The sequence below is a fragment of the Quercus robur genome, chromosome 7 (assembly GCF_932294415.1).
Source record: "Quercus robur chromosome 7, dhQueRobu3.1, whole genome shotgun sequence".
NCBI classification, from domain to species: Eukaryota; Viridiplantae; Streptophyta; class Magnoliopsida; order Fagales; family Fagaceae; genus Quercus; species Quercus robur.
The window spans coordinates 7,186,290-7,212,885 of NC_065540.1; the positions used below are offsets into that span (position 1 = coordinate 7,186,290).

General features: G+C 34.0%; 1 protein-coding gene across 3 annotated transcripts in view; it reads left to right on the forward strand.

The window, feature by feature from the left end:
- Positions 1-802: 802 nt before the first annotated feature.
- The window catches only part of LOC126691975 (protein SHOOT GRAVITROPISM 6), a 31,063-nt gene continuing 5,269 nt past the window's right edge, over positions 803-26,596 (forward strand). The window contains exons 1-43 of one of the 3 annotated variants that reach the window (XM_050387310.1): positions 803-983; positions 1,098-1,188; positions 1,265-1,319; positions 1,431-1,562; positions 3,543-3,614; positions 5,123-5,213; positions 5,329-5,424; positions 6,386-6,464; positions 6,565-6,628; positions 7,251-7,354; positions 7,558-7,663; positions 9,079-9,168; positions 9,647-9,724; positions 9,951-10,018; positions 10,100-10,199; positions 10,304-10,480; positions 10,835-10,924; positions 11,061-11,126; positions 11,442-11,540; positions 11,639-11,713; positions 13,035-13,094; positions 13,807-13,896; positions 16,544-16,665; positions 16,949-17,078; positions 17,163-17,242; positions 19,128-19,263; positions 19,373-19,454; positions 19,963-20,117; positions 20,222-20,302; positions 20,404-20,504; positions 21,062-21,300; positions 21,389-21,498; positions 21,659-21,787; positions 21,913-21,987; positions 22,202-22,335; positions 22,525-22,597; positions 22,755-22,886; positions 23,198-23,379; positions 23,462-23,584; positions 23,863-23,923; positions 24,036-24,131; positions 25,158-25,258; positions 26,423-26,528. In XM_050387310.1, the coding sequence (XP_050243267.1) occupies positions 944-983; positions 1,098-1,188; positions 1,265-1,319; positions 1,431-1,562; positions 3,543-3,614; positions 5,123-5,213; positions 5,329-5,424; positions 6,386-6,464; positions 6,565-6,628; positions 7,251-7,354; positions 7,558-7,663; positions 9,079-9,168; positions 9,647-9,724; positions 9,951-10,018; positions 10,100-10,199; positions 10,304-10,480; positions 10,835-10,924; positions 11,061-11,126; positions 11,442-11,540; positions 11,639-11,713; positions 13,035-13,094; positions 13,807-13,896; positions 16,544-16,665; positions 16,949-17,078; positions 17,163-17,242; positions 19,128-19,263; positions 19,373-19,454; positions 19,963-20,117; positions 20,222-20,302; positions 20,404-20,504; positions 21,062-21,300; positions 21,389-21,498; positions 21,659-21,787; positions 21,913-21,987; positions 22,202-22,335; positions 22,525-22,597; positions 22,755-22,886; positions 23,198-23,379; positions 23,462-23,584; positions 23,863-23,923; positions 24,036-24,131; positions 25,158-25,258; positions 26,423-26,528 (4,371 nt within the window). In that variant the 5' untranslated portion in view covers positions 803-943. Of the gene's footprint in view, positions 984-1,097; positions 1,189-1,264; positions 1,320-1,430; positions 1,563-3,542; positions 3,615-5,122; positions 5,214-5,328; positions 5,425-6,385; positions 6,465-6,559; positions 6,629-7,250; positions 7,355-7,557; positions 7,664-9,078; positions 9,169-9,646; positions 9,725-9,950; positions 10,019-10,099; positions 10,200-10,303; positions 10,481-10,834; positions 10,925-11,060; positions 11,127-11,441; positions 11,541-11,638; positions 11,714-13,034; positions 13,095-13,806; positions 13,897-16,543; positions 16,666-16,948; positions 17,079-17,162; positions 17,243-19,127; positions 19,264-19,372; positions 19,455-19,962; positions 20,118-20,221; positions 20,303-20,403; positions 20,505-21,061; positions 21,301-21,388; positions 21,499-21,658; positions 21,788-21,912; positions 21,988-22,201; positions 22,336-22,524; positions 22,598-22,754; positions 22,887-23,197; positions 23,380-23,461; positions 23,585-23,862; positions 23,924-24,035; positions 24,132-25,157; positions 25,259-26,422; positions 26,529-26,596 lie in introns of those variants that run through there. The other 2 variants (XM_050387311.1, XM_050387312.1) reach the window with 2 other exon arrangements.

Sequence of the window (26,596 nt, forward strand, 5' to 3'; positions counted from 1 at the left end):
TTGAATTTAAAAAATTGAGTGATGACATGACTATTGATAAATCCAGTAATAAATTTATCAAAATTCACATTTAATTAAAAAATATTAAATAGTATAATATCAAAATCTAATAATTAAGTTCAAGTTACATCTAATATAAGTAATATTACAATAAGTGTAACTTCAACTCAATTCATTATTCTTTTCCCTCGTAATGATAATCCAACCGACAGCGACAGTACTCAAGCTGTGGCTATGTAGTGGGCCTCTATTAGTATTGGTGAGCTGGGGCTTAAGTTCCACAGACAAATAAATGAGCAATGAGTCAATGACTTGGGCCGACAAACTCGAAAAATAATTCACCTCTATATATTTCCAACCAAAAAAAAAAGAAAAAGAAAAGCAGAGAATTACAAGACCCACCACAGATCCCTTGACGCTGACGGAACAAGAGGAGGACCCACCACAAAACCTAAAAACCAAAAAAAAAAAAAAAAAGGAAAAAGAAGAAAATAGAAAAATACATACGTACTGGCAGAGAATTAAATTAAAATTCTCAAATTATTTTAAAAAGAATTCGGTTAATGTATACTCTGAAGCACACATTAAGTTATCTATCTTTAAAAATATTTTATTAAAAAATAAAAAAATTATCCATATTTTTTTAATTTTTAATATTTTTTAAAAATAATTAATTATTGCGTAACCTAAAACACAGGCTAACAAAATTCTTTAAAAAAAAAACGGTTACAAAATTAAAATTTTTTTTATTTTTAAATTCCGTTGAAACTTCGTTGAGGGCACACACCTGTCAAAAAAGACGACCTTCTCACACCTTCACTGCGTTGTTACTTGTTGTTGTCTCTCAAACCCAACCCGGCTTCGTCATCTTACTTCTTTCCTACATTTCATTTTATTCACTTCCTCTCTCTCTCTTTCTCACTCTCATTCTCAATTTTTCGTTATGGCTTCTTCAAGCTCTGGAATCGCAATCCCTGCACCAGGTAACCCTTCCATTTTCGCACACACTACTTCTCAATTCGCTTAATTTTTACTTCTTTTCACTCTCTTTAATTTCAAAATTTTGATTTCTCCGGTGCTTTTATATATACACTCAGAGGCCGTTCAGGTTCTCGTCTCGTTGCTAGCTGATGAATCCGCAATCGTCAGAGCCGCCGCCTCCGCTTCTCTCAAGGATATCGCCACCTTGTACCTCTCTCTCTCTCTCTCTCTCTGTGTAGTGAATTTGGTTGATAATTGAAGCTAATGCGGGTTGCAATTGTAGGAGTCCGCTACTAGTGCTTGACTGTTGCTGGGCTGTATCTCGAGGAGGAAGACGGGTACTGTTTCTGTTTGAATTTTACTTGAATTTAGGGCTTGATTCTGTGTTAAAATGTGGAGTGTGATTAGTGTTTTTATTTTGTGTGTGTGTGTGTGTGTGAGTGATTCAGCGTTTTGGGAACATGGCTGGGATTTTTCAAGTGATGGCATTCGGAGTCCGAGCTATTGATAGTAATGATGTGGATCCTCCATTCATGACGAAGCTCGCTAAGATTGCCACGGCGGAGATGATCTCCTCCAAGGTTCTTGTTTATTGCTCAATTCTCGTTTGTGTTGGTGAAAATGCCTTACTTTTCCTACTTTGGTTGGTTTTTGATTGTTAGCATTAGCTTTTTGAGTAGGTTAATTTAGTTCAAAAACCATAATTCTCGATTAGAATTATTGTTAAATGTGTAAATTTGCCATTTTCCAAATAGATTAAGCTTTTGGGACAATTGTTCTATGTTCAAGATATTAGTGCAACTGTCTCCACTCTACTTCCAATATAAAAAACTAAAATTTCACATGTTGGGCCTCTAAAATTAAAGGGGAGTACTTCTTTGTGCTCCTTTGCATAATGAAGCTTTATTTATACAGATTTTTCTTATTTGTAAAAAAAATAAAAATAAAAGGGGAGTCTGGGCCCACACTTAAGAGTGTTAGAATTCTGGTTAAATGATTAAATTTTCTATTTCTTAATAGTTTAAACTTTTGGGACAACTACTAATTTATCAAATTTGAAGTTTGGATTGATACTTGGGTTAATTGTTAAACCTTGAGTAGCTTGTTGATTAGAATTACTATGCGAAGAACTTCATCTTGTTCAAGCTAAGTAAATTTTTGCCTTTAGAATTGAAAAACTTGAAGCTTAATAGAAAGGTAGGAATGAGTCTGAATAATATTGATTTGTCCCAATTTCTGGATGGGTTTTACAAGCTTGTTGTGCAATTAGTACTATTTGACGGGGTTTCGTCTGTTGCTTCTATGCAAAAAAAAAAAAAAAAAAAAAAAAAAAAAAAGACAAAGAAGGGTGTCGAGTGCTCTAACTTGAAAGATTTGACTATAGTAATATGTTATGTTGAAGGCAAAACAAGTTAGTCCTCTTTCCCTTTTAGAACATAGTAGCTTGATATTCATGATTGAGATATCTTATGGTTTTTTAAGTTGGAAAAAATGAGCTGATGAGGGAAATCGGGTTCTTTTCACTGCTTCATGCTTGATAATGGGTCTTCTCAATATTTTTTTGGACTTTTTTTTTTTTTTTTTTTTTTTTTTTTTTTTTTTTTATGATTGATAAGTAAGATTGTGCTTAGACTTATGTCTGGGAAATTATATTATTATTATTTTTAAAATATGAGATTCTTATTTAATGTTGAGATTGCGTGTACCATTTATTTTCTTGCAATTTACACATTAAAAATTTTATGAAAAAGTTTGACATTGAACGAGAGAAATAGATTTTCAGGTTGAATTTTGCTTGACAGGTGCAGACAATATAACTATCTCAAACAGTTGGTAACTACTATTTGTGTTTAACATGGACATGAGCTTATATGCTTGAGGGTAAAGTAGTGCTATATGCCAAGAGCCTTGTAGCTTAATTGGTTGGCACTTCTTGGCGTTTCCAAGGCACATTTAAAAAAAAAAAAAAAAAAAAAAGCTCTTAGTGTTTCCAAGACATCTAGGATTCGAATCCCCCCTACCCAATTGTAACTAATGAATTATTTTTAAAAAAAATGTTATAGTTAAGGATTTCTTTTCTAGTACTTTTGCATACTACATGAGTATTGAGTTGAACTAGCTCTTTTGTTTCCTCATTATAAATTTAGAATTGTATTTTATAATCAGTTTTACTCAAATGGTACTGAGAAAATTTTTTTTTTTACAAAAATGGCACCTTTGCCATTATAAAAAAATGGGTAGAGGGTGAGGTTGTGGGTTCAAGATATATTAAGTGAGTGTGTAGCTTATCAATAAAAAAAGGGGGGAATGGCTTTTTGAAATCTGTAACTTTTGAGGATGTCATTCCTTCAAATTTGGTTTATAGTTATCTTATCTCACGTGCAACTATATGGCCCCCATAGCCAACATCCTATGCAATAATGCAAATACATAATTTTTGTCAAAGGTGTTACTTTTGGAGATTATGTTGCTTGGTGCTTCACAGGCTTCTTTTACATGCTCAAATGTTTTATTCCTGGAACAGCTTTTATAACTCTCTTTGGCCATTCTCTTTTATGTAGGAGATAAATGCAGACTGGCAAAGAGCTGCATCGGGCCTGCTTGTTTCAATAGGATCACATTTGCCTGACTTAGTAAGTCTCTTGACTTGTTGCTTATTCTGAACAATTTGAACAGTAGGTAATGTGAAGCCAACACGTTGAAATATATTTGGTAAAACTGATAATACATTTTTCTTTCTATATTATAGATAGAAAACTTGCCAATGCGCTTAGCTCAAATGGCACCTCCTCTCCTTGTAAGAGCAAGGTAGAGGGTGAGGTCAGGGGTTCAAGATCCACCTAGTGCATGTGTAACTTTCCTATAATAAAAAAATATAGGTTGAAAACTCTGTTGAATTAAAAATTCCTTGATACAAGCTAATGTCATATGGAATGGTCTTGCCCTTCTACATTATGTATAGAAAACATTGTTTAATTAGAAATTCCATTTACAAGATGAATGTGTTATGGAATCTTTATTACAAGAGAAGGAAGCTACACATGAGACATTAAAAGAAAAGGGACCAATTGGCATATCATAAGAAACTTGAGCAACATATTTTTCAAAAGTCGTGGATGAAATTACAGATGTGGCTGTTTTGGTGATGAGTGAGCTGGAAAACATTATAATGGATTCTGCAAGGTTTTAAGATTTCATCCAAGATGCTGATGGGTTTATTCAATTTGTTTTTACTTTGAAAAATGTTGCCAAATTTTTTTCATGGGTAACCATTTGGTATCATCTGTGATGATTTGCACTTGAGAGTTAGGCAGACAATTAAGGTGGTGGTGATAATTGTGAGTTTGGAAACCTACCAGATGATAATGATTAAATGCATTTAGGATCTTCTTTTTCTTCTTAAAAACCACATTTTCATAGGAGTACTACAAATCAGCAATTGCTCTTTGCAATCAAAATCTTTTACAATGTTGAAATCCTTCCTTTCTTGATTATCATTTATTTACTTTTTTTTTTTTTTTTTACCTGATGTCCTAGTATTTTCATTTTCTGCATTGTTATTTTGTATAGTTCCTCCTTATTTTTCTGTAAACTTTTATACATTTGGAATGAAGATTTGCTTGTATCAGAGTTAAGGGGCAGTAACTTGGAATAATTTAAAGGAAAATTTATTGAATTTCTTATAGTTAAACAATTGAAAATGTAAAATGATGCAAATTTTTTTTTTCAGTAATTATTTAAAATAGATGAAGCATCTCAGAGAGGGAACTGTTAGTCAACATTTTAGAAATGCCGGTAGTTTGATTAATAGAATGGTTTGGATCAGCATTCAGTAGTTTTAACATTGCATATGTGTACTAAGACTATTTACCAACTAACTTAGTGATACTTTGGTGGGGCTAACCCTACTTTACATTTATAGCTTCCACACACTGTGAATATTATCTCCTAATATGCAATCAACTTAGCTTTTCCAAACATTTCTTTTTCATTGTATATGGATGATTCATAAGATATTCCTGATGTACAAATTAATATGTCCTCATTTAGTCCCTGTCTCTCTTCCCTAGCTTTTCACAAGTTCTGTCATTGAGCTTTTTTATTTTCAATTATATGACTATTGATTTTATTGGTTTGGCAGATGATGGAAGAAATATTTCTTCATTTGTCCGGGCCAAGTCCAGCTCTACCAGTAATGGTTCAGATTCTTGCAGACTTTGCTTCTGCCGATGGTTAATTATCACACTTCTCTGTTCTTTGTGCTTTAGACCAGCTTTGGATGTTTCTCAGTTATTACAATTTCTGCTTAAACTAAAGTGTCTGTTATACTTTTTAATTCTATTGAAGCATTGCAGTTCACTCCACGACTGAAAGGTGTACTTTCACGGGTTCTGCCTATTCTTGGAAATGTGCGAGATGCCCACAGGCCAATTTTTGCAAATGGTGTGGTGAATTTCTCTGACCTCATGAGTGGGACAGTTGATATCTGATGCAAGTTCTTGATTTATTTTTTGTAATTTGTTGCTATATTTAGGGTCTGTGTCTTCTGTTGTATTTAATAAGGATTGGAGTGAATGGCTTGTGAGGCTTATCTTTGGCAAAATGCGTGATGTATTCTGTGTTCTGGAACTGGTCAAACTTACATAACATGTGCATCGTGCAGACTGCACTGGCTAGGTTCTCTGCATTATATAAAATGGTTATTTAACTTTGTATCAAGTGAAAAGGGAAAAAAGAAGAAGGTAGATTTCATATTGGCTTTCAGTGTTAGTCGCCAAAATAAACTTTCAAAAAAAATATTATATATTTTATTTAAATCTAAAAATAAGTTTGACCTTTATGTGATTGACTTAAATTGTCTTTTTCTATTTTGGAGAAGACTTACGCTACTTAAGGAAAAGATAATATATTAATAGGCTTGAATTTGTAGATATGTTTAGCATCAAACTAGACTTATAAAATACGTTGGAGGTTTTATCATAACCTGTGTTCGGTTTTCCCTATCCTAAACTTAAAACACTTTCATCTCCAAACCTATAAGTTAAAAATTAGTATTCATATCTAGTGATCTCATGGTTTTCTGGATCCACTACATTTCTTTTATTTCCAAAGTAAATCTAGGTCAAGTTTGAGCTTAAGTAATTCAGTGCAAGCAACAATTTCATATTCCTAGCAAGATTAAAATTCTGTACATACAGAAATTACAAACAGATTCATTGGATGAATGTCCAACATTTTTCCATTCATGATATGTTCTTTTGGTTGTGTTACAACTTACAATATGCGAGTAAAATATTCTGAATCCTTTTCTTTTTGTTGTCTGATTTTGCTTTATGTATTTCTTTTTTATCCTTTTTGACTCATATTAGCCTTGCAACTAGTAATATATGTTATTCTCTTTCAGCATTCAAGTGTTGGTGCCAGGCAGTATGGCAATATAGTGTGGACTTTCCATCGCATTCACCTCTTGATGGTGGCGTCATGTGAGATCAATTTGTAGTTTTACTAGTTTTTTTTCCCCTATTCCCCATATCATATTTTCAGGTTGTTCTGTCTGAAGTAAATATATGTGTTTTAGTGCAGGTCTTTTTTAAATTCTGTTTTTGAGCTTTTATTGAGAGTATGGGCAGTTTCACGGGATCTAAAGGTTTGCATTTTTATTTTTTTGGTTCTTTTGCTGGTATTCTCTCACTCTATACTCTTTTTGAACCTTCATTGTGTAATTACAACTATACCTTGGTATTAGTCATGTTTCCATTTGTATTCGTTACTATATCTTACCTTGACAAATTTTTTCTCCCTGCTTCAAAACTGGTCTGGTGCCAAATTATTCTTACTCTGTTGTATTTTTTTGGATGGATCATCTTTCTCTGCTTAATGTTGAGTCGTGCATCCACATTTGGTAGAGTTGAAATAATGTCTTCCTCTTTCCTATCGCGTCGTTTTAAAACTTTTCTTTTATTTAAATTTTTTGTTTTATTGATTTTGCAGTTTGATGTTGAAAGAATATTTGTCTGAAAAGTTGAATTGTCATAGAAAAAATGCCTTATGTACATGAAATTTTAGGTGTGTTTTATGCTTTTTCTTTTTTATTTTTTTATTTTTTATTTTTTTTTGCTTTAAATTTTCTAGCAATCTTTAGTGTTTTTGCCTGGTTGATTGGTTGAATTTTCTATACATGTCTTCCATTATTTTTATTTACTTGGATTTTTTAGCAATTTACAGAAGTGATTGGTTTTGTTATTTCACTTAATTTTTGTTTGAAATAGGTTCGCATATCTTCTGTGGAAGCCTTAGGTCAGATGGTTGGCCTTATCACCCGGACACAATTAAAGTCAGCTTTACCCAGACTTGTCCCTACAATTTTGGAATTGTAAGATTTGATATATTAATAATGCTTCAAGTTATATGTTTATGAGGCTGCACTGTGTATATGTTGTGTTCCTATCTTTGGTAGAATAGTTACCTGAATTGCAGTTGTACATAGACATTCTCAAAAACTTGTACATAGAAAACCCATTAATCATATGAAGTCAAAAGGGATGACATTAATATTTTCTGTTTTCTGTGCATCAGGTATAAAAAAGATCACGATATTGCCTTTGTGGCAACATGTAGTCTCCACAACCTCTTAAATGCCTCCTTGCTGTCAGAAAGTGGACCCCCTTTGCTTGATTTTGAGGTAATGGAATGCTCATTCTGCTTGTTTGTCCTCCCTAGTAATAGTTTTGTCGATGTTGGGCTTCTTTAACACCTTTCACATCCTGATGTAAGTGTACTGCATTCCTGTCCCTGCCTTGTACTATAGCAATATGAGTTTAAGCCTTTTAGGTAATTGGCCTTGTAACATAATTCCTTTTCAGGTGGGATTTATTTTGTCGGTTTAGTTTAATTTGGGAGAAGTGGAAGACTTTTGACAGAACTGTAGAGAATGTCCCTAGAAACATGATTCCTTGCAGCAAGTCCAATTATTACTTAAAATGTAATTGGATTGTTACTATCTCACTAAGATTTTCTGATCTTGTGACATTGTTTAGCAACCTTTCTCTTCACGTAGGAGCTTTTACTGTATTTGCCACCCCTTACCAAAAAAAAAAAAAAAGGAATAAAAATTTCTCATGAGCTCCTTTCATTCTTACTAATGGGTGCTACATAGGGCCTTATAATCTCGTTTATGATTTTATTTTATGATGAAATGATGGTCTTTTCTGTTTAAACTTTGTCATGTTGACACATCTGGAGGGAGAAAAACTTTGGATTACAGTAAATATAGGTAGGGGTAGTAAAATTGGACACGAACTCGACACGACACGACATGAAATTAACAGGTTATGCGTTGAGGCTTAATGAGTTCATGTCATATTCGGGTTGACACAACTAATCTGTTTAATAAACGGGTTGGGTTAGTGTTCAACCCATGGAACTCGTCTGACTCGTTTAATTAAATGACATTTTATTAATATAACCTTCAAACCCTAGGTATATAAACTTATTAGTTGTTGTGGTTTATTATTTTTGACATATTGTGATTGATTATTTGTGATATTGAGATATGCTTTAATTTTGAATGATTATTTATGATGTAATTACTTGTTAATTCTGAATTTTATATTAAAAATATTTATTTGTTTGTTTTTTCATAATTTTTTTTTTTCATTTTGATAAAATCTAATAAATGAGTCGTGTTAGGGTTAAAGAATCTTGACCCGTTTAATAAATATGTCGGGTTAATATTGACCCATATAGTCGGATATTCATGAGTTGACACGACACAAACCTGACATGCGGAGACGAATTGCCACCTCTATATAGGTGTTTTCTTAGGACTAGGGAGGATGTGGAATTCACATTGTGGGTTTTTGAGAATTTAGAGGATGCTCTATGTGCAAATACTTGATATAAGCTATTCTTCTATGTCTTTCTTGGCTTTAACTAGTTTCTGTAACAATTTTGTTTTTAAACAGAAACCGTTACTAGTTTGTAGACTTTGTAAATATTATATGACATTAAACAGCTATTCAGTCTCTGAACTCTCTGCAAATATTACATACTGAAATAATTGTTTTGGTACTGGTTTATTCTTCTGATGGGTTGCAGGAGCTCACGGTTATTCTATCAAGTCTTCTCCCAGTGGTTTGCATTAGTAGTGACAGCAAAGAGCATTCAGATTTCTCAGTGGCATTGAAGGTGTAATTACCAATTCTGTTTTGTGTAAATTCTTTCAATATAAGAACTTCCATTTCTTCTAGTTAGTGTTGAAGTCCACTACTTTTTCAAGCTTTCAAATTTGTTGAATTTATGAGGGTTTTTTTTTTTTTTTTCCTTTAAATTAGTTTTAGCCAGTGGTTTGACTTTGTTTCTTCTTCATAGGACTGGCAGCAAGTTATTATTCGGTTCATGTTCTGAAATTTTTGTTTCTGACATTTCCTTTTTTCAATTGGAAGGATTAACATCTCATTTTCTTCTCCTGGTTTCTGTGCTACCCCCCTTCTTGGCATTGTTATTACTAAGCAGTTGTAGCAATGCTGATGGATGTTATTTCTTGCCTTAAGCCGTGTTTATCATATCAGTATGCTGTGTCTCATATTTTGATGATGATAGCTATTCTAATTTGGCACTGGACATCTAGATTTTTATGTTTGAATGCATGTTTGCTTTGTGACAGACATATAATGAAGTTCAGCGCTGCTTTCTGACAGTTGGTTTAGTATACCCTGAGGATTTATTCATGTTCCTTCTGAATGTGAGTCCCATTTTCAGTTTTCTTTGTTTTATGCCTTTAATGTATTAACTTGTTCTGTAAAGATTATAATCTTATCAGTTACTTTTTTGGTGGATAGTGCAATTCTTTCTTTTTCTTTTTAAAATAAGACAAGTTTTAAGTTGGCATCTTTTCCTGTAGGAGTTCTAAGATATAAATAAAATTTTAATGTACTGCCTTTTCTATTTCTACATATTTCTGCTACCAGAAATGCAAGTTGAAGGAAGAACCTTTGACTTTTGGTGCACTTAGTGTTTTGAAGCATCTCCTACCCAGGTTTCTTCTCTTTCTGTTATTTGCGATGGTTATTCTTGATTCTCTTAAAGGATCTGTCTTTCTTATGACCTCTATTTTCAGGTTGTCTGAAGCATTGCACAATAAAAGGCCTTTGCTTGTCGAAGCAGTGAAGTTGTTGCTAGATGAGCAAGATTTGGGGGTGCGAAAGGCGCTCTCAGAGGTAGTTAGTTATGAGCTAATAGTCTTAAGAGTCTTTCTTTCATTTTCTAATACTGTAGTAAAATATTCCTGTTTCTTATTAGATTCTGATTTCTTTGGTGGTAGTTGATTGTGGTTATGGCCTCTCACTGTTACTTGGTTGGTCCATCTGGGGAGTCATTTGTTGAATATCTTGTACGGAATTGTGCTCTACCAGATCAGGACAGAAATGAGCTTGGGACCTCCAAGGAAGTCTTTGGGTCTAGCGGCACAAATGTTCCTTCCCAATACAAGAGATTGGAGGTTTACATCTGACTTCTATAGATATGAAACTTCAAATTCATTGATTGATTTGATTTATTTGTCAAAAAGAGAACTTCATATTCACAATTTCAGATGGCCCAAGTGATGGGATGGTATACTTAAAAAAATGGTAATTTTTTTTGTTGACAAAATTGGTAAATCCAACACTAGTTAGTGTCACATTGTTTCCAGTTTTCCAGTTATAGTACTGTGAGTCCTAGTGGATGGATAGCACTTTAAGGGTTAGGTTTGTGGGTTGGAAGCTAGATGTTACCTTACAATATCAAAATTTGGCATATATCTAGTCATTTCTGCCTGTTATGGCCATTTAGTACTAGCTTGTGTTCTTCTCAGGTCAAAATTGGGGCGGTTTGTCCAACAGAGTTGAGAGCAATCTGTGAAAAAGGACTCCTTTTGTTGACTATTACAATTCCTGAAATGGAGGTATGTCAGATAGCTAAATCTTTAGTGGTGACTTTACCTTTAGTGGGTTTTCTTGGTTTCTTCATGACTGGTAATTTTGAACCAACTATAACATCTTCCTTCTTCATCTTTTAATATATATCCAAAAATTTTGCAGCATATTCTTTGGCCTTTTCTGTTAAAGATGATCATTCCACGGGATTATATTGGTGCAGCTGCCACAGTAAGAATTTTTCTACAACTTGTTGCATATTCCTTGTATGTGGGGAAATATTTCTATTCCCAGGCTTTCACTGTTTCTTTAAGTGTATGCTTTTGGTGTTTATGTGGCTTGTTGCATATTCCTTCTTAAATAAGATTCTGCCTAATTGTTGTTGGAAGTACAAACTGTGAATGTCTGAATTTATGATGCAATTATTATAAGAGTTGGCTGAAAGTTTTATCATTGTGACTTTTTTTTTTTTTTTAATTTAAATTTTTAAATTTTAAAAAGAACAAAAACTCTTTGCACAAATTCACACACATGTTGCTTTTACAGGTTTGCAGATGTATTTCAGAATTGTGCAGGCATAGACCATCTCATAGTGATAATATGCTTAGTGAGTGTAAAGCTCGTTCTGATATACCAAATCCTGAGGTAGGATCTTTGCTGGCATCTATAAGGTATTTAGTTTCTGATTTCTTTGTCCACTATATGACAATAACATCAGCAAAATGGTTGGTGCACATGTTTAGGAGCTTTTAGCTCGCTTGGTGGTGCTTTTGCATGATCCTTTAGCGAGGGAGCAGTTGGCAACTCAGATTTTGACAGTAAGCATCACTTGGCCATAATTAGTGTAAATTATGTATAAGTTTCTATATGTCAAAACAAATATGTAAATTGAGGGGTCCGCTATTCTCTAGTCAAATTCATATAAAAATAATTGATAGGAATGGTCTATTTCCTTATACTTGCGTAGAATATATCAATGTACTCTACTTTCTCTTGAAAATTGAAGTGTTTCAAGTTTTCTTTCTGGTGCTATCTCCTGTCTTCATACTGCAAATGGGTTGTTTTTACTTTGTTTGGGGTCCAATGGATGATGTCTAAAAGAGTTGTAGTGACACAGGACAATCAGAACAAAACTGAAATAACGGAAAAATAAAAAATATGATCTAGGAGTCAGCACCTAGGCCTTGCTTGGAGTCAGCACCAAGCGGGGAAACCACTAGGAGTCAGCACCTAGGCCTTGCTTGGAGTCAGCACCAAGCGGGGAAACCACTAGGAGTCAGCATCTAGGGTAGACCTGGAGATAGCACCAGACTAAAGAAAGACCAAACGGCCATTGTTTTCATTCATCAAAATGTCAACTATCTCTTCAAAGAATACAATAGATTGCTTATAAAGGATTACTAAACCCTAGTTCTAATTGGCTAGGAAACCCTAATTGTCTTATTACAAAAATAACCTTGCTTCCCAAAGTAAAATACTAATAGCCCAATAAATTACTAGAACCTAAAACATAAAAATACAATTGACTTGTGAATATAAATAATATTAAATAATAATTTTCTTGCATCTCCCGCATCATGTAGACTTACTTTTTGGATGGAGGAAAGGGTTTGGTAACCATAGAGCTCCTTTTGCTAGGAATCTGGCTCCTTTATGTTTAATGCGGACACTTAGGAGACTTTATAGATTTTATTTTTTATTATAATTCTTTAGTAGGGTTTGCATCCACAACCTATGCATTCAAAGTCTTTTCTCTTTTCTCTTTTCTCTCTGATCAATAAAAAATATTGCAAGACAATAACACATACACTTTGTAATTCTGAATCAAACTTGAAAAGGGATGTGGGAGAAGAAGGGGATTGGGGGGGGGCGGGGGGATGTGTTTAAAACCTAAAGACAAAATTGGAGGTTTTTGTATTTAATGAGGGATGAGTCTTTGTCTCTGTATTATATGGTTAGTATTCAAAGACTTGAAATTTTGGTTAGAACTTTGACATTTTTCATGAAATTGTGTGCGTGCCTGTGATGTGATGTTTTTAAAAATTATTTCTATGATGCTCCTTACATTGATTTTATTTGGTTTCAATTACAATACTTGAGTGGAAAAATATGTGTTTATTTGTTTTCATTGACTTGCAGGTCCTTTGTTGTCTAGCACCTCTCTTTCCGAAAAATATCAACTTGTTTTGGCAAGATGAGGTATATCGCTATGTGCACAAAACTGATTTGGAGTCTGTTTGGGATCCACTATTTTTGCTAAAACTGAAAACTTTTTGCTGAAAGTACTGTAGATAAAGGTAAAAGTTAGCTAAAATAATACAGTGGAACTCATGAATAATACCAAAAAGCGCATTGAGACCCATGAATAGTAGCAAAAATAATCTGAATAGTAAAATAAGTTGGCAAAAATAATCTTTGCCAAATGGACACTTGGAATTGAAAGTTCATATTCAATTGAAGTTTTGAAGCTTTCTAATGAGTACACATTGTTGTGTGGGAGTGGAAAACAAATGAAATGGTTTGGCCAGTAAACTTAAATAGAAATCTATTCTTTTGTTTTTGGCTCAAAAAATGATAAGAATTAATATATATATATATATATATATTCTATAGATATATGAAAGTGGTAATTGTAAATTAAACATTGGCTGATCTCTTTACAATTATATTGGGTAAAAGTGGGTTAAGTTCAGTTCATTAGTTGACGAACATTGTGGGATCAGGTAGATCTTTGTCAATGTGAGAAGATTTTACATACATTTTAGATCTCTCATCCAGCCATTCATAAAAAAAGTTGGCAAAATTGTTTGGGGTTAAGTTTCTTCTTTTGTATAACTTATATCGTTTACAAAAGTATACAAAATGGTTTTTCATTAGAATCTAATTAATTGTAGTCTTTGCTAAGCTCTAGATTCCAAAAATGAAGGCATATGTTAGTGACACAGAAGACTTGAAGCAGGATCCATCCTATCAAGAGACTTGGGATGACATGATAATAGATGTAAGTCTCTTTGAGTTTATATTCATTCAGATGATATATGTTCCTCTTTCCATCGTTATATTTTGATTAAGTAGTTAAACACTAACAATAAACCCCATGTGTATATTTTTCTCCTTTTATAAGTCTGTTGTAGTTTTTTTTTTATATGCAATAAAGATTTATTTATATAAAAAAATTGTCACCCAAGTATATAGGAAGTGTACGATTAGAGACCATACAATTAATTGCACAAATTACATAAGTCTATTAAATCAATAATCAAACATAGAGAGTGACTACATAAAATAGATATCCAATCCAACAAAGTTTTAAAGAAAAAAAACTTTAGCTCAGGCATAGTTCTCTTTGTATCTTCAAAGCACCAGTTATTCCTCTCCCTCCAAAGACACCACATCAAGCAATGGGGGGTAGCCATCCATATAGAATCATGTCCTATGACGCCTAAAACAACCTTGCCAACAAGCCAATAAATCAACCATAGACTTTGGCATCACCCAGCAAACTCCAAACAAATCCAATACCATAGACCATAACTTCGAAGTAATAATGATCTACTGATTCCTCGTTACATTTGCACATATAACACCAATCCAGAGGCCACACGTCTTCTTCTAAGATTTTTGCTGGTCAAGATTTTCCCTAGGGCTGCAGTCCAAACAAAGAAAGCAACTCTAGAGGGGATCTTCGGTTTTCATATGCTTTTCCAAGGAAAAGATTGGATATTAGTATGTAGCAGGGCATGATAGAAACCACTAACCTGGAAACCTTCTTTCTTATCTAGTACCCAACACATCTTATCTTCCCTACTCCCCCTCACTAAGGCACCATAAATAGTAGCCATGAAGTTTGACAATGGCTCCAATTCCCAATCTTGCATTTCCCTTATAAAATTGACATCCTAGTGGAGAACCCCATAGGTAAACATTAATAAATTAGCTACACTCCCCTCCTTTGCATGACTAATTGTCAATAATTCTGGAATACATATTGCAAGAGAGTTCTCCCCACACCACTGATCATGCCATTTCACCTTAGTCCATCCCCAGTTTCAAATTGAATGTAACATGAGAAAGTGGACCAAAGAGGAGCCCAAACTTGATTTCAATTAACCAAACAAAATTTCAACTCATCCCCCAAACAACTCCATAAGAAATTTCATTGAAGTTGTTTAATTCGGTTAGTCACCTCAGCGAGAATGAGAAATAAAGATAGGAAATATGTTAGTTAGTTAGATAGAGTACTTTTAACTAAAGTGACTCTACCTCCTTGGATAAGTAAATTCATTTCCATCCTGCCAGTCTCCTTTCTATCTTCTCTAAAATAGGATTCCATAATGTCTTCTCCTTAAATTTGGCACCTAGAGGAAGTCCTAAATATTTCATTGGGAGCAAACCTTGCTTGCAACCTAGAACATCCACCAACATCTCAATTTTAGGAACTGCTCCCACAGGCACCAATTCCGACTTGCCCAAATTTATTTTTAGGCCCGATACTCCTGAAACCAGAGAAGAATCAGCCGGACAAACAAAAGCTGATTAAGATCAGCATCGCTGAATATCAGGGTATCATCGGCAAAGTGGAGATGAGATACCTTAATAATATTCCCACCGTATCTCCCACATTGAAACCAGATATGCAACCATCGTCTACTGCCTGATCCAGCATTCTACTTAGTGCATCCAAAACAATAGCAAATAACAAAGGAGATAGGATCTCCCTGTCTCAGACCCTAGAACTCCCAAAAAGTCCACAAGGGTTGATACTTAAAAAAAAAATAAAGGTTTACATGAGGAATGTTGAAAACATGGCATTCACATTCTTTGAGTTTGATTTGCCAATGAGCTTTAGTTCATTGGGCACCTCTTGCAAGAGCTAGGTGTAGGGTGAGATTGTGTGTTCAAGACCCACTGGGTGCATGTGTTACTTGCCAATAAAAGGAAAAACGTTCTTTGAGTTTGATTTACTTGGTATATGACTTGAAACTAATTTTTCTAAATAAGCAACAAAGAGGAACAACAAATTTATTTGTGAAAGTTGCACAATTTGTTTACTTGCATTAGGTGCATGAAAAAACAATATAACTATTGTTAAACTATCGATTCTCCCAAAAACTTAAGCTGTTAGGAAATGGTGAATTTAATCACTTAACCATAAATCTAACACTCCTCCTCACTTGTGGGCCTAAATTTCCCCTTAATAAGTGTGGACACAACAAGTGGGAATTTAATATTTTAAAAGGGAGGTAAAGTAAAGTCAGGGATTGAACTCTGATCTCCTGCTCTGATACCATGTTAAACTACTGATTCTCCCAAAAGGTTAAGCTGTTAGAAAATGGTGAATTTAATCACTTAACCATAAATCTAACAACTATAATTAAAAAAAAGTCTTTATCCTTACAAAAGAATTAGAGTAAACAAAAAATTGGTCTAAATTATTTCTAAAAGTTGCACAATTTGTTTACTTGTATTAGGTGCCTGAAAAACAATATAACTCTAATTAAAATTTTTTTTTTTTAAAATCTTTATCTTTACAAAATAATTAGAGGACATTTCTAAGTACCTTAAAAGTAGACAAGATGTGCTGGGAAACTATGGCATCCTGATTCTTACAATTATGTATAATATGTCTCTTTATTATTGGATGACAGTTTCTTGCGGAATCTTTGGATGTGATTCAAGACACCAATTGGGTGATATCTCTTGGAAATGCTTTCACCAAACAATATGAGCTTTATACTTCTATTGATGAACATTCTGCACTCCTTCACCGGTATTAAAAATTTTTAATTTAATATTGCTCCATTAGATTCAGGAAGCATTATTTAATCAATATTGCTTTCTTTTGCACTGGAAGTGGTTTGATTTCTTATTTTCTTCAAGTTGTGAGTGTTTTTGAATACATGATGTATATGTATCAGGGTATTTCCCTGCACATAGATCTTTGGTTCTAGATTTACTAGCACTTTTATGAAACTTGTTTTGGCCATTGTCAATGGAAAGTGAGGTTACACAACCTCTTAACTTTGGGAGGGTATATGTTTTTGTTTTTTCAGGTGCTTGGGTATTCTTCTTCAAAAGGTCAATGACAGGGTTTATGTTCGTGATAGGATAGATTGGATGTATAAACAAGCTGACATTTCAATTCCAACAAACAGGCTCGGATTGGCGAAAGCCATGGGACTGGTATCTTAAGAGTTTGGTGCGTGTTGTTTACTGTTTCCATTTGGTTATGTGTTTATAATATATATTGCTTTTGACTATTTTTAGGTTGCAGCATCCCACTTGGATACTGTATTGGACAAGCTGAAAGATATTCTGGATAATGTTGGGCAAAGCATGTTTCAAAGGTTTGTTACTATCTTGTAAGATAAATGTATTCTCTCTTTTTTCTTTTTGTATTTGCATATATACACACATGAGTATGTGCAAATGTACAAATATATAAATATACATGCAAGCTATATATATGTAAGATGGGTTCAAAGTGACACTCTCTTCTCTATGCCCTTGGTTAGTTGCTTTTTGTTATGGCTTTCTTGATAGCATGACATGCAATATAATTTTTGGCTTTTCCATTATTGTTAATATGATTGAACTTAGAGCATCCGCATCAATGCATGTGAAACTTTGCAAAATACAAAAAGCAACAAATTTTACACATTTTGCCCCAAAAATCTTCTACATCAGTCCTAAAATTGTGTATATTTACATATTTGCTACAGTAACCGTGCATATGCACGGTTACTGTAGCTATGTATCCTATTATTTTATTAATTTCACATTTCGCTCATTTTTTTCTCTCTCTTCTCCATCTGCAAAACCAACTCAGACTTCTTCTCTCCCTCATCATCTTCTTCTTCCTCTGATACACACAAACACACCCACACAGATGAACCAACACAGAGATGCACAAAAACACACGGACCGTTTGATGCTTGTGGATCGGTGCTGCAGCAAAGATCGATGCTTGCTAGTGGCAGGGATCCGTTAAACAAAACGTAGAATCCACCATCTCTCACTGTCTCACAGAACCTGCAAGAGCACCACCACCACCAAAACATAGATCCCACCATCCACCCAACACCATCCAACCATCACCACCCAACCACCACCACCATCACCCATTAAAAAACCACCACCACCAAAACCCGTTAAAACAACAGAAACCCAAAATACAACAAAAATCAAACCTGATCAACCCAAAATCCATAGAAAATCAACTCAAAATTAAACCATCAACTGAAAACCCATAAACCAAACCCAAAATCAAAATCAAAATCAAATACAAACCCAATGGTGGCACAACGCTTGAAATCAGATGAGAGAGATCCAACAATGCAAGCTTCGGTGACAGAGTGAGAGCAAGCTCAAAGAAAATCTGTGAGTGTGTGGGTATTGGATGAGAGAAAACTGAGAAAAGAAAGAGGTGAGAGAGTTAAGGGATCTGAGAAGGAGAGAGATGAGGGATTTGAGATGCAGAGACTTTGAGGGATGAGAGAGAGGCAGATATTGAGGGGTGAGTTTGTGGGTGAGGGAAAAGAGAGAGGCGGAGAGTTTGAGGCTTAGGGAAAAGTAGAATAAAAAAATATTATTTATATAAAATAGAGTGTATGATAGATAAACTGATGAGGGTGTTTTGTAAAAATAGGTGTGTAAAATAGAAAAAATATGTTTTTTTTTGTGTGCAAAATAGACAGAAATTATGCACCATCTGATGTGGTTGCTCTTAGTACCTAAGGAATTAATTGATAACAAACATTGCTAAAATGCCTTTTAGACACCGAGTTTATGTTTAATTTCAATACTTATGTTTGGTAGATTCTAACAGTTACTGCAGGTTTCTTATCAAAATTTGGGGCTGAAATTAGATTATATAGAAGTGCCTATGCTTTTGTTTCAAACAACTATGTTTTCCCTTTTTATTAATGCAGGCTGGATGCTTTAATTGTGCCTTAATTGATTCATTAGAAGGATCTAGAACTCCCCCTGCCCCAATAGAAAAGAAAAATATTGTCACATTTTTTTTTTTCTTTTATTTTTTAGTGGTAATTTTTATTGGGTATATAATATCTTCTAGGACAGTGTAATACTTTTTTGGTATTTTAATTTTTTTAACTAGGTCAGTGTTAGTCCCCACTGGCTCCCTTTTTCGTGTGTTTGTAATTTTATATGAGAAACGTGTATCAATTAAGGATATTCATGTGAACAAGCTTTTTATTTCATCTATTGCAGATTCCTATCCTTTTTCTCTGACAGTTTTAGAGCAGAAGAGTCTGATGATATACATGCTGCTTTGGCTCTAATGTATGGCTATGCTGCGAAATATGCTCCATCAACAGTTATTGAAGCCAGAATAGATGCACTTATTGTATGAGATGTTGTCTTTTCTCCTAATGCTTCTCCACGGAGATCTCAGTATATACTATAATTAATATATTCAGTTTCTGATGTCTTGTATTTGTTTATTCCTTTTGCAGGGGACTAATATGCTTTCACGGCTTCTTCATGTGCGCCACCCTACAGCAAAGCAGGCGGTTATCACTGCCATTGATTTACTAGGTCTGTATAATTATGTGAAATATGGTGTCTTAATTTCCTCCGCTGCAGTTTTACATTTTTTTTTTTTTTTTTGGAAGGATTTTGAGTCTAGGAGTTCAGAGTTTGAGTGAAATTGTTCACTAAAAGTGAATAAGGTCTAGAATCCTTGAGAACCAAAAAGAAATGGAAAGAGAACCTCCAGAGGCTTTTATTGTTCTTGCTTTGTCTTTGAAACCTATTGGATTTTCTTTTTGTGAATGTAAAAATTGTCCATTTCTTTACTTAACCAAAAAAAAAAAAATAAATAACAATTGTCCAAAAATTTCTTTAAAAAGCTGCCAAAGCTGTCAAATTACACTCCACATGACATTTACGTTATATATGCTATGCTGCACTCTTTGCAATTGAAATTTGTTCCTTAATAACTAATTGTAATTTGTCACATGTTTTATCAGAAGGGTTTGAACTTATTGAAAAGATAAACATATCTTTCTTTATGATTATCAGCCTTGTGATGGTGGTAATGCAGGTTGTGCTGTCATTAATGCTGCGGAGAATGGTGCATCATTTCCTTTGAAAAGAAGGGACATAATGCTTGACTATATTTTGACCTTAATGGGCCGAGAGGCCCGAGATGACAATGAAGACTTTGTTGATTCTAATCTTGAACTTCTCCATACTCAAGTATATTACTTATCAAATTATTATGTCTTGTTCTAAAGCTATCAGTTATGGTTTACTTTTGTTGGAACTGTTTTAACTTTTCCTCTTTATTGATGCTTTTGTAGGCCCTTGCTTTAAGTGCCTGTACTACCTTGGTTTCTGTGGAGCCAAAACTAACAGTTGAAACACGAAATCATGTGATGAAGGTACAAAATTTTGATAAATTGGATTATGTGTCATTAACAATGAGAATTTTACTCTATAATATTTGTTTCGAATTCATAATTTTTTTTGACAAATTCGGCAGGCAACGCTTGGGTTCTTTGCTTTGCCTAATGATCCGGTAGATGTTGTCAATCCCCTTATTGACAACCTTATCACTCTCTTATGTGCAATTCTTCTTACAAGGTATTCTAATCAAAAGGTTTTTGCCTTTCCTGACTTGCTTATTCCTTTGAAAACATTAATGTTTCTTTGTCTCTAGTAGTTTTGGTTAAATGTATTATATTAATTGATGACATAATTTGCTTTTGCTGTTACTTTTTTCTAATATCTGAATGGAGCATTTTCATAGAGATAATATTAGGTTCCATTTTTTGAATTCTATATTTTGAACTAGACTTTAAAAAATTAAGCGGAAGTATGTTATTGAATTTTTCATGGTTTCTTTTTCTTCAATAAGGAGTACTAATTCTATGGAAGCACTCCCAGTGGCTGAAGTTTCTAAACCATACCCGTGTAATATGTTACTTCTTGCATGCACTCCGTAGCTTTTATGTATGTATAAGTGATCCCTTAATACTGATCTATTTTTTTTACTGAGAGTGAAGAACAGTGGGGCTTATAATACAATCCATTTGCATAGAGCTGTATGTATAACTCTATCTGTATGTGTATGTGCTAATTGATCTGTCATGTAAGATTTTACATTTATCTCTTCTAATTTTCAAAATTATAAAACTCAGTGGAGAGGATGGGAGAAGTCGGGCAGAGCAGCTATTGCATATGTTGAGACAAATTGATCAGTATGTTTCTTCACACGTGGAGTATCAAAGGAGAAGAGGTTGTCGGGCAGTATATGAGATGCTTCTCAAGTTCAGGACGGTTTGCATCAGTGGATATTGTGCGCTGGGCTGCCAGGGAAGTTGCATACATAGCAAGCAAGTTGACCGTACTGTGCATGGGAATTTTTCCAACTTACCATGTAAAATTGTTTACCAAGACAGCTTCCTAATCACTTGTTTCTTTCACTGTCTTATGCCAGTTTTTTAAAAATTTTGTTCAACTTTCAGCGGCATTTGTACTACCAAATCGTGAAGCATTGTGTTTAGGAGATAGGGTTGTCATGTATCTCCCACGTTGTGCAGATACTAATTCTGAAGTTAGAAAAGTTTCTGCTCAGGTAAGTGATTGGCAGCAGCTTTAATAGTGTCAAATAAGTTGATTCTCTATGCTGCATTACGAACCATCATTTATAGGTTCAAGTGTGTAGGCTGTATAAGTATACTTTCCAATTTTCTCTTACATCTGGTAGAAAAATCTCATAACCTTTGTTTGGGTAGATCCTTGATCAACTCTTCAGCATCTCTCTTTCACTTCCAAGGCCTGCAGCTTCCAAGTTTTCTGTGGACATAGAATTGTCCTATGGTGCTTTGTCCTCCCTTGAGGATGTTATAGCCATCTTGAGGAGTGTAAGTTTGTCCAGAAACTCTTTCTATTATTTTCATTTTTTATTCATTTTATTCTCTTTTGAAGCTGTGGAAGGGGAATTGTGAAACTAGGATGACATTTTTGGTTTTTCTATATGTATAATCAGGATGCATCTATTGATCCTTCAGAAGTATTCAACAGAATTATTTCCTCTGTCTGTATTTTGTTGACAAAGGATGAGGTAATTTTTTATTGAGAAATTCAGTTGCTTGTGTTCCCAGATTATTGTACTTTTTAGTCGTTATATTTGCCTTTGAGTACATTACCCGTATACTTGCCTGTAGTCTTTGATTTATTACAAAAGAAATTTACTTATCAAAAACAAAAGAAGAAAATTGAAAATTCAGAATCAATGCTGCAATTGCTTCTTCTTACATATCAAGAGCTTCTTGCAGCTTGTTACTACCCTCCATGGTTGCTCATCAGCTATATGTGATAAAATCAAGCAGTCAGCTGAAGGGGCCATACAAGCTGTCGTTGAGTTTGTTACGAAGAGGGGGCATGAGCTGGTCGAAAATGATGTTTCAAGGTTTTCCTATTTAAAAATTTCTTTAGTATTAAAAAATTTCAGAATTTTGGAAGTGTGTATATCTTCTTCTTTTTCTTTTTCTTTTTTTTTTCTTTTCTTAATAAAAAAATTATGAATGAGTTGTGTGTATATCTTCTGATAAGTAGATTGCTGTATTTTTTAGTAAGACTGATGATTTATTGCCAACAGAACAACCCAAGCTTTGCTCTCTGCTACGGTTCATATAACTGAGAAGCATTTACGTTTGGAAACTCTTGGTGCCGTATCCTTCTTTCATTTGGATTCATTAACCTGCCTGATGCTATAGTTAGCACCTATTTTTTGCTTAACTGTCTGTGGCTTTGTTGGATCAACTATGCAGTAATCCTTTTTCTTTTTGGTGGTTCCTTTGTCTTAAGCGTATCCTTAACTTCCAAAAGATTTCTTCGTTAGCTGAGAACACGAGTTCAAAAATTGTTTTCAATGAAGTATTGGCTACTGCTGGAAGGGATGTAGTCACAAAAGATATATCTAGACTACGTGGTGGTTGGTCAATGCAGGATGCGTTTTATGTAAGTTATATTTGTTTAACAGTAAGAAAATTGTTGTTCTTAGACATTTATTTTATATTGTCTGTGACATTACCAGTAACCATAAGTGAGTGTTAAGTTCACTAATAAGCAGACAATATAAAATAAATGCTCAAGTGACTTGCCTCTAGCCAGAGTACACTTAGGATTATGAATTGTGTTTGTATGTCTTTTTTTTTTTCTTTATTATCATAATCTTTGTTTTCTGCCCCTCAATTAAATAATCCATTTTGGTGATTTATATACTAAATCAACTGTTTATTTAGTTATCTATTCTATACTTTTTGTAATAGGCATTTTCCCAGCATACGGTGCTTTCATCTTTGTTCCTGGAGCATGTGATATTTGTCTTTAGCCAGCCTCCAATTCTGAGAGGTGATTCCCGGAAAGGAGAGAACTCTAGTCATCTTGTTGACGGTCAGATGGAAGATGACGTTCTGCAAGCTGCTATTTTTGCTCTCACAGCATTTTTCAGGTCAGTACAATTGGATGCATTCATCAAGTCTCTACTGTATTATACAGTTGAAAAAATTTTGCAATGTTTTATGTTGTTGCAGAGGTGGTGGTAAAGTCGGAAAGAAATCCGTTGAACAAAGCTATGCTTCTGTTCTTGCAGAACTTACTCTCCAGTTGGGTAGTTGTCATGGTCTCGTGAGCACTGGTCAGTATGAACCACTACGGTGAGGACCTAGCTTATACTACCTGGTAGACCTATCATCATTTAATTTTCTGGTTATAAAGTTCACTGCTTTTCTTTCTTTCTCATTTTTTATTTATTTATTTATTTTATTTAAGAAAAAGAGTCTTGTAAACTGTAGCTCGGCAGCATTACTGGATCTCTTTTATTAAGAGAACCAGGGTTCAAATCCCCCCACCATCACTTGTAACAATGAATTTTCAAAAAGAAAAAGTTCTCAAAAAAAAAAAAATTCCCTTATTTGCTTTTCTTTTTTGGCAGGGCTCTTCTAATTGCATTTCAGGCATTCTGTGATTGCGTTGGAGATCTTGAAATGGGAAAGGTAAACAAGCGTATGGGCATCGTATTCTATTACAGTGAAGGGAATTTCTAGTATTGTGATTTGTAATATTTAGGGAAAGAAAGATAATATCAGCTCTTATTTTTGTTTATAGATTTTGGCCAGAGATGGAGAGCTAACTGACAATGAGAGGTGGATCAATCTTATTGGAGACATAGCCTCCTGCGTTTCAATAAAGAGACCGAAAGAGGTAATATTCCACTTGGGATATTATATAATAATGTTATATATATGTGTGTGTGTGTGTGTGTGTCTACATTTATTTTTAGTATGACAAATGAAAAATTCTAACAAGCGGTGGAAAATGAAGTATGAGAACAAGGACACTAGGTATAGGGAATAAAACAATTCAATCATGTTCTATTATACTCATGGTCAATTTCATGTGAAATTGGTGACTTGGCAATGAAAACAGATAGGACATATGATTTATTATCTTTCCATTACATCTATTAAAGCATCAATTTTCTTCTTTGGGGCTATAGAGAGTCAGGATTTTGCACTTATCGACTCCAGCCTAGAAGTGGTTTATATGATGGAGATGGGAACTAAAATTAGAAATGAAGTTGATACTCATGGTTAATTTCATGCGAAAATGGTGACTTGGCAATGAAAAATGATAGGAAAGATGACTCCTTCTCTTTCCTTTTCTTTGGTTATATAAAGAGTCAAGGTTTTGCACTTTTGATCACTCCAGCCTAGAAGTGATTTACATGATGGAGATGGGAATTGAAATATGAAATGAAGGGTTTGCAAGAAAGATGCTATAAATTCTAATTTCTTTACATCTTTGAGAATATGTTATTTTGCTTGAATTTACCTTCAAAATGATAGTAACTGCAGTTCAATTATTATTATTATTTAAAAATATATATTTATATTTATATTTAAAGTAACTTCAGTTCTTCTGTTTAAGCAGGCTAAGTTCGTAGTTAAAACCTTATATTCCTTTATTGAGTTCCATAACCTTTATTGAAAGGTTTTAAGTTAATGCCTGAAGCTTTAATGGGGTAACAGTATTCCCATTTTTAAATGATTGGACTTGAGCGGTGTAGCTCATTGGTGAATTTACATTTGAGATCTACACCAAATTTCAACTTAATATTGTTTTTTATAAAAAAAATTCTGTTGCCAGTTTGTAACAGCTAGTATTTTACTGATTTTGGATTTATCTGGAATATTATTGATGTTTGTTATCTTGTGGTAAATTTTATAGGTTCAAAGTATTTGTATAATTTTGAGCAAATCCCTAAGTCGACCGCAAAAATACCAAAGGGAAGCTGCAGCTGCTGCATTGTCAGAATTTGTTCGTTATAGGTATGTATAGAAGAGTTAACATTCACACTGGTGGGGGGGAAGACCCCTAATTCTGTCTAATTTTTGGTTAGGAGTGAGACATGTGGCATATATTTGATTTCATGCAGTTTACATGAAATTTCTAAGACCATTGGATTTTTTAAATGCCATGTATCTCACATCCAGCTAAAAATTGGAGCAAATTGGAGGATTTAAATTGGAGGGGGAGCCTCTCCCAAACCAGTGCTCTCTTTTTTGCACTGTTTTGTTTTGTTGTATTTTATGTAATTTTGTATGGAATGTTGCTGCTATTAGTATTTTAATTGTTCCATTGATGGTGTGATGGTTACTATTTACCTTGCAGTTGCAGCTGTCTTTTCCCTTGTTTTTATTTATTTATTTATTTATAAGTATGTAAAGAACCAATTGTGTGTAAAGAATATAAGGATGGAGATGATAACAGACACCGGACAGGGTTGGAATCATATTTGTCCCAATATGATGTGTAGTATAGCATCCCTTCCCTTTTTTTCTTTCCAAAAAAGGGTGGAAACAGTGGAGACCCTCTGTGTTTGAAATGGTCTAATTGATGAAGGTGAATAAATTTACTGCCTTAGGTAACTGAAGAAACAAAAAGGGAGAAGGGAGAGGGGATAAAAAGGGGGGGGAGGAGTTCCTTATGGTAAAGGGCTTCATTAATAAGTGAATCTCTTGTTGGCATGTTTCTGATTCAATTGTTTTGGGCCAGATAAGGATAATGTTCTCCAATGTTATTCATTTTTATATTGATAAATTGCGTTCCATGTAGATAGCTGTCTAGCCCCATGTGTTTGATTCAAGTATTTTGGCCCAACTATTATCTTGATTTTGTCAATGTACCATTTGGAATCCTTTCCTATAAAGTGGGGCCCCACTAAATGTTTGGAACCTGAAGAGCAAGTTTAAGTTATTGAGTACTTTCAATTACTTGTGATTTTTTTTTTTTTTTAGATTTATAAGAGAGGTTTGCTCTTTTTGTTTCTATCATTTTTTTTTTTTTTGAGAATCATTCTGTTTCTATCACTTAATTGTTGTTAGTTTAATGTCTTTTTTTTTTTTTTTTTTCCTTTCATTAATGTGTTTAATTGATTTTAGCTTATCGATGATTTCAAGTTCTTATAAACCTTAATGTTCTCAATAATGCAGTGGTGGGCTTGGTTCCCTATTAGAGCAAATGGTAGAGGTGTTGTGTCAGCACGTATCAGATGAGTCTCCAACTGTTAGACGGCTATGTTTGAGAGGACTAGTACAGGTTTTATATTTTATACAAACTTTAAAATTGTCATGTGGCATTGATTTTCTCACAAGTAGATAACTGTC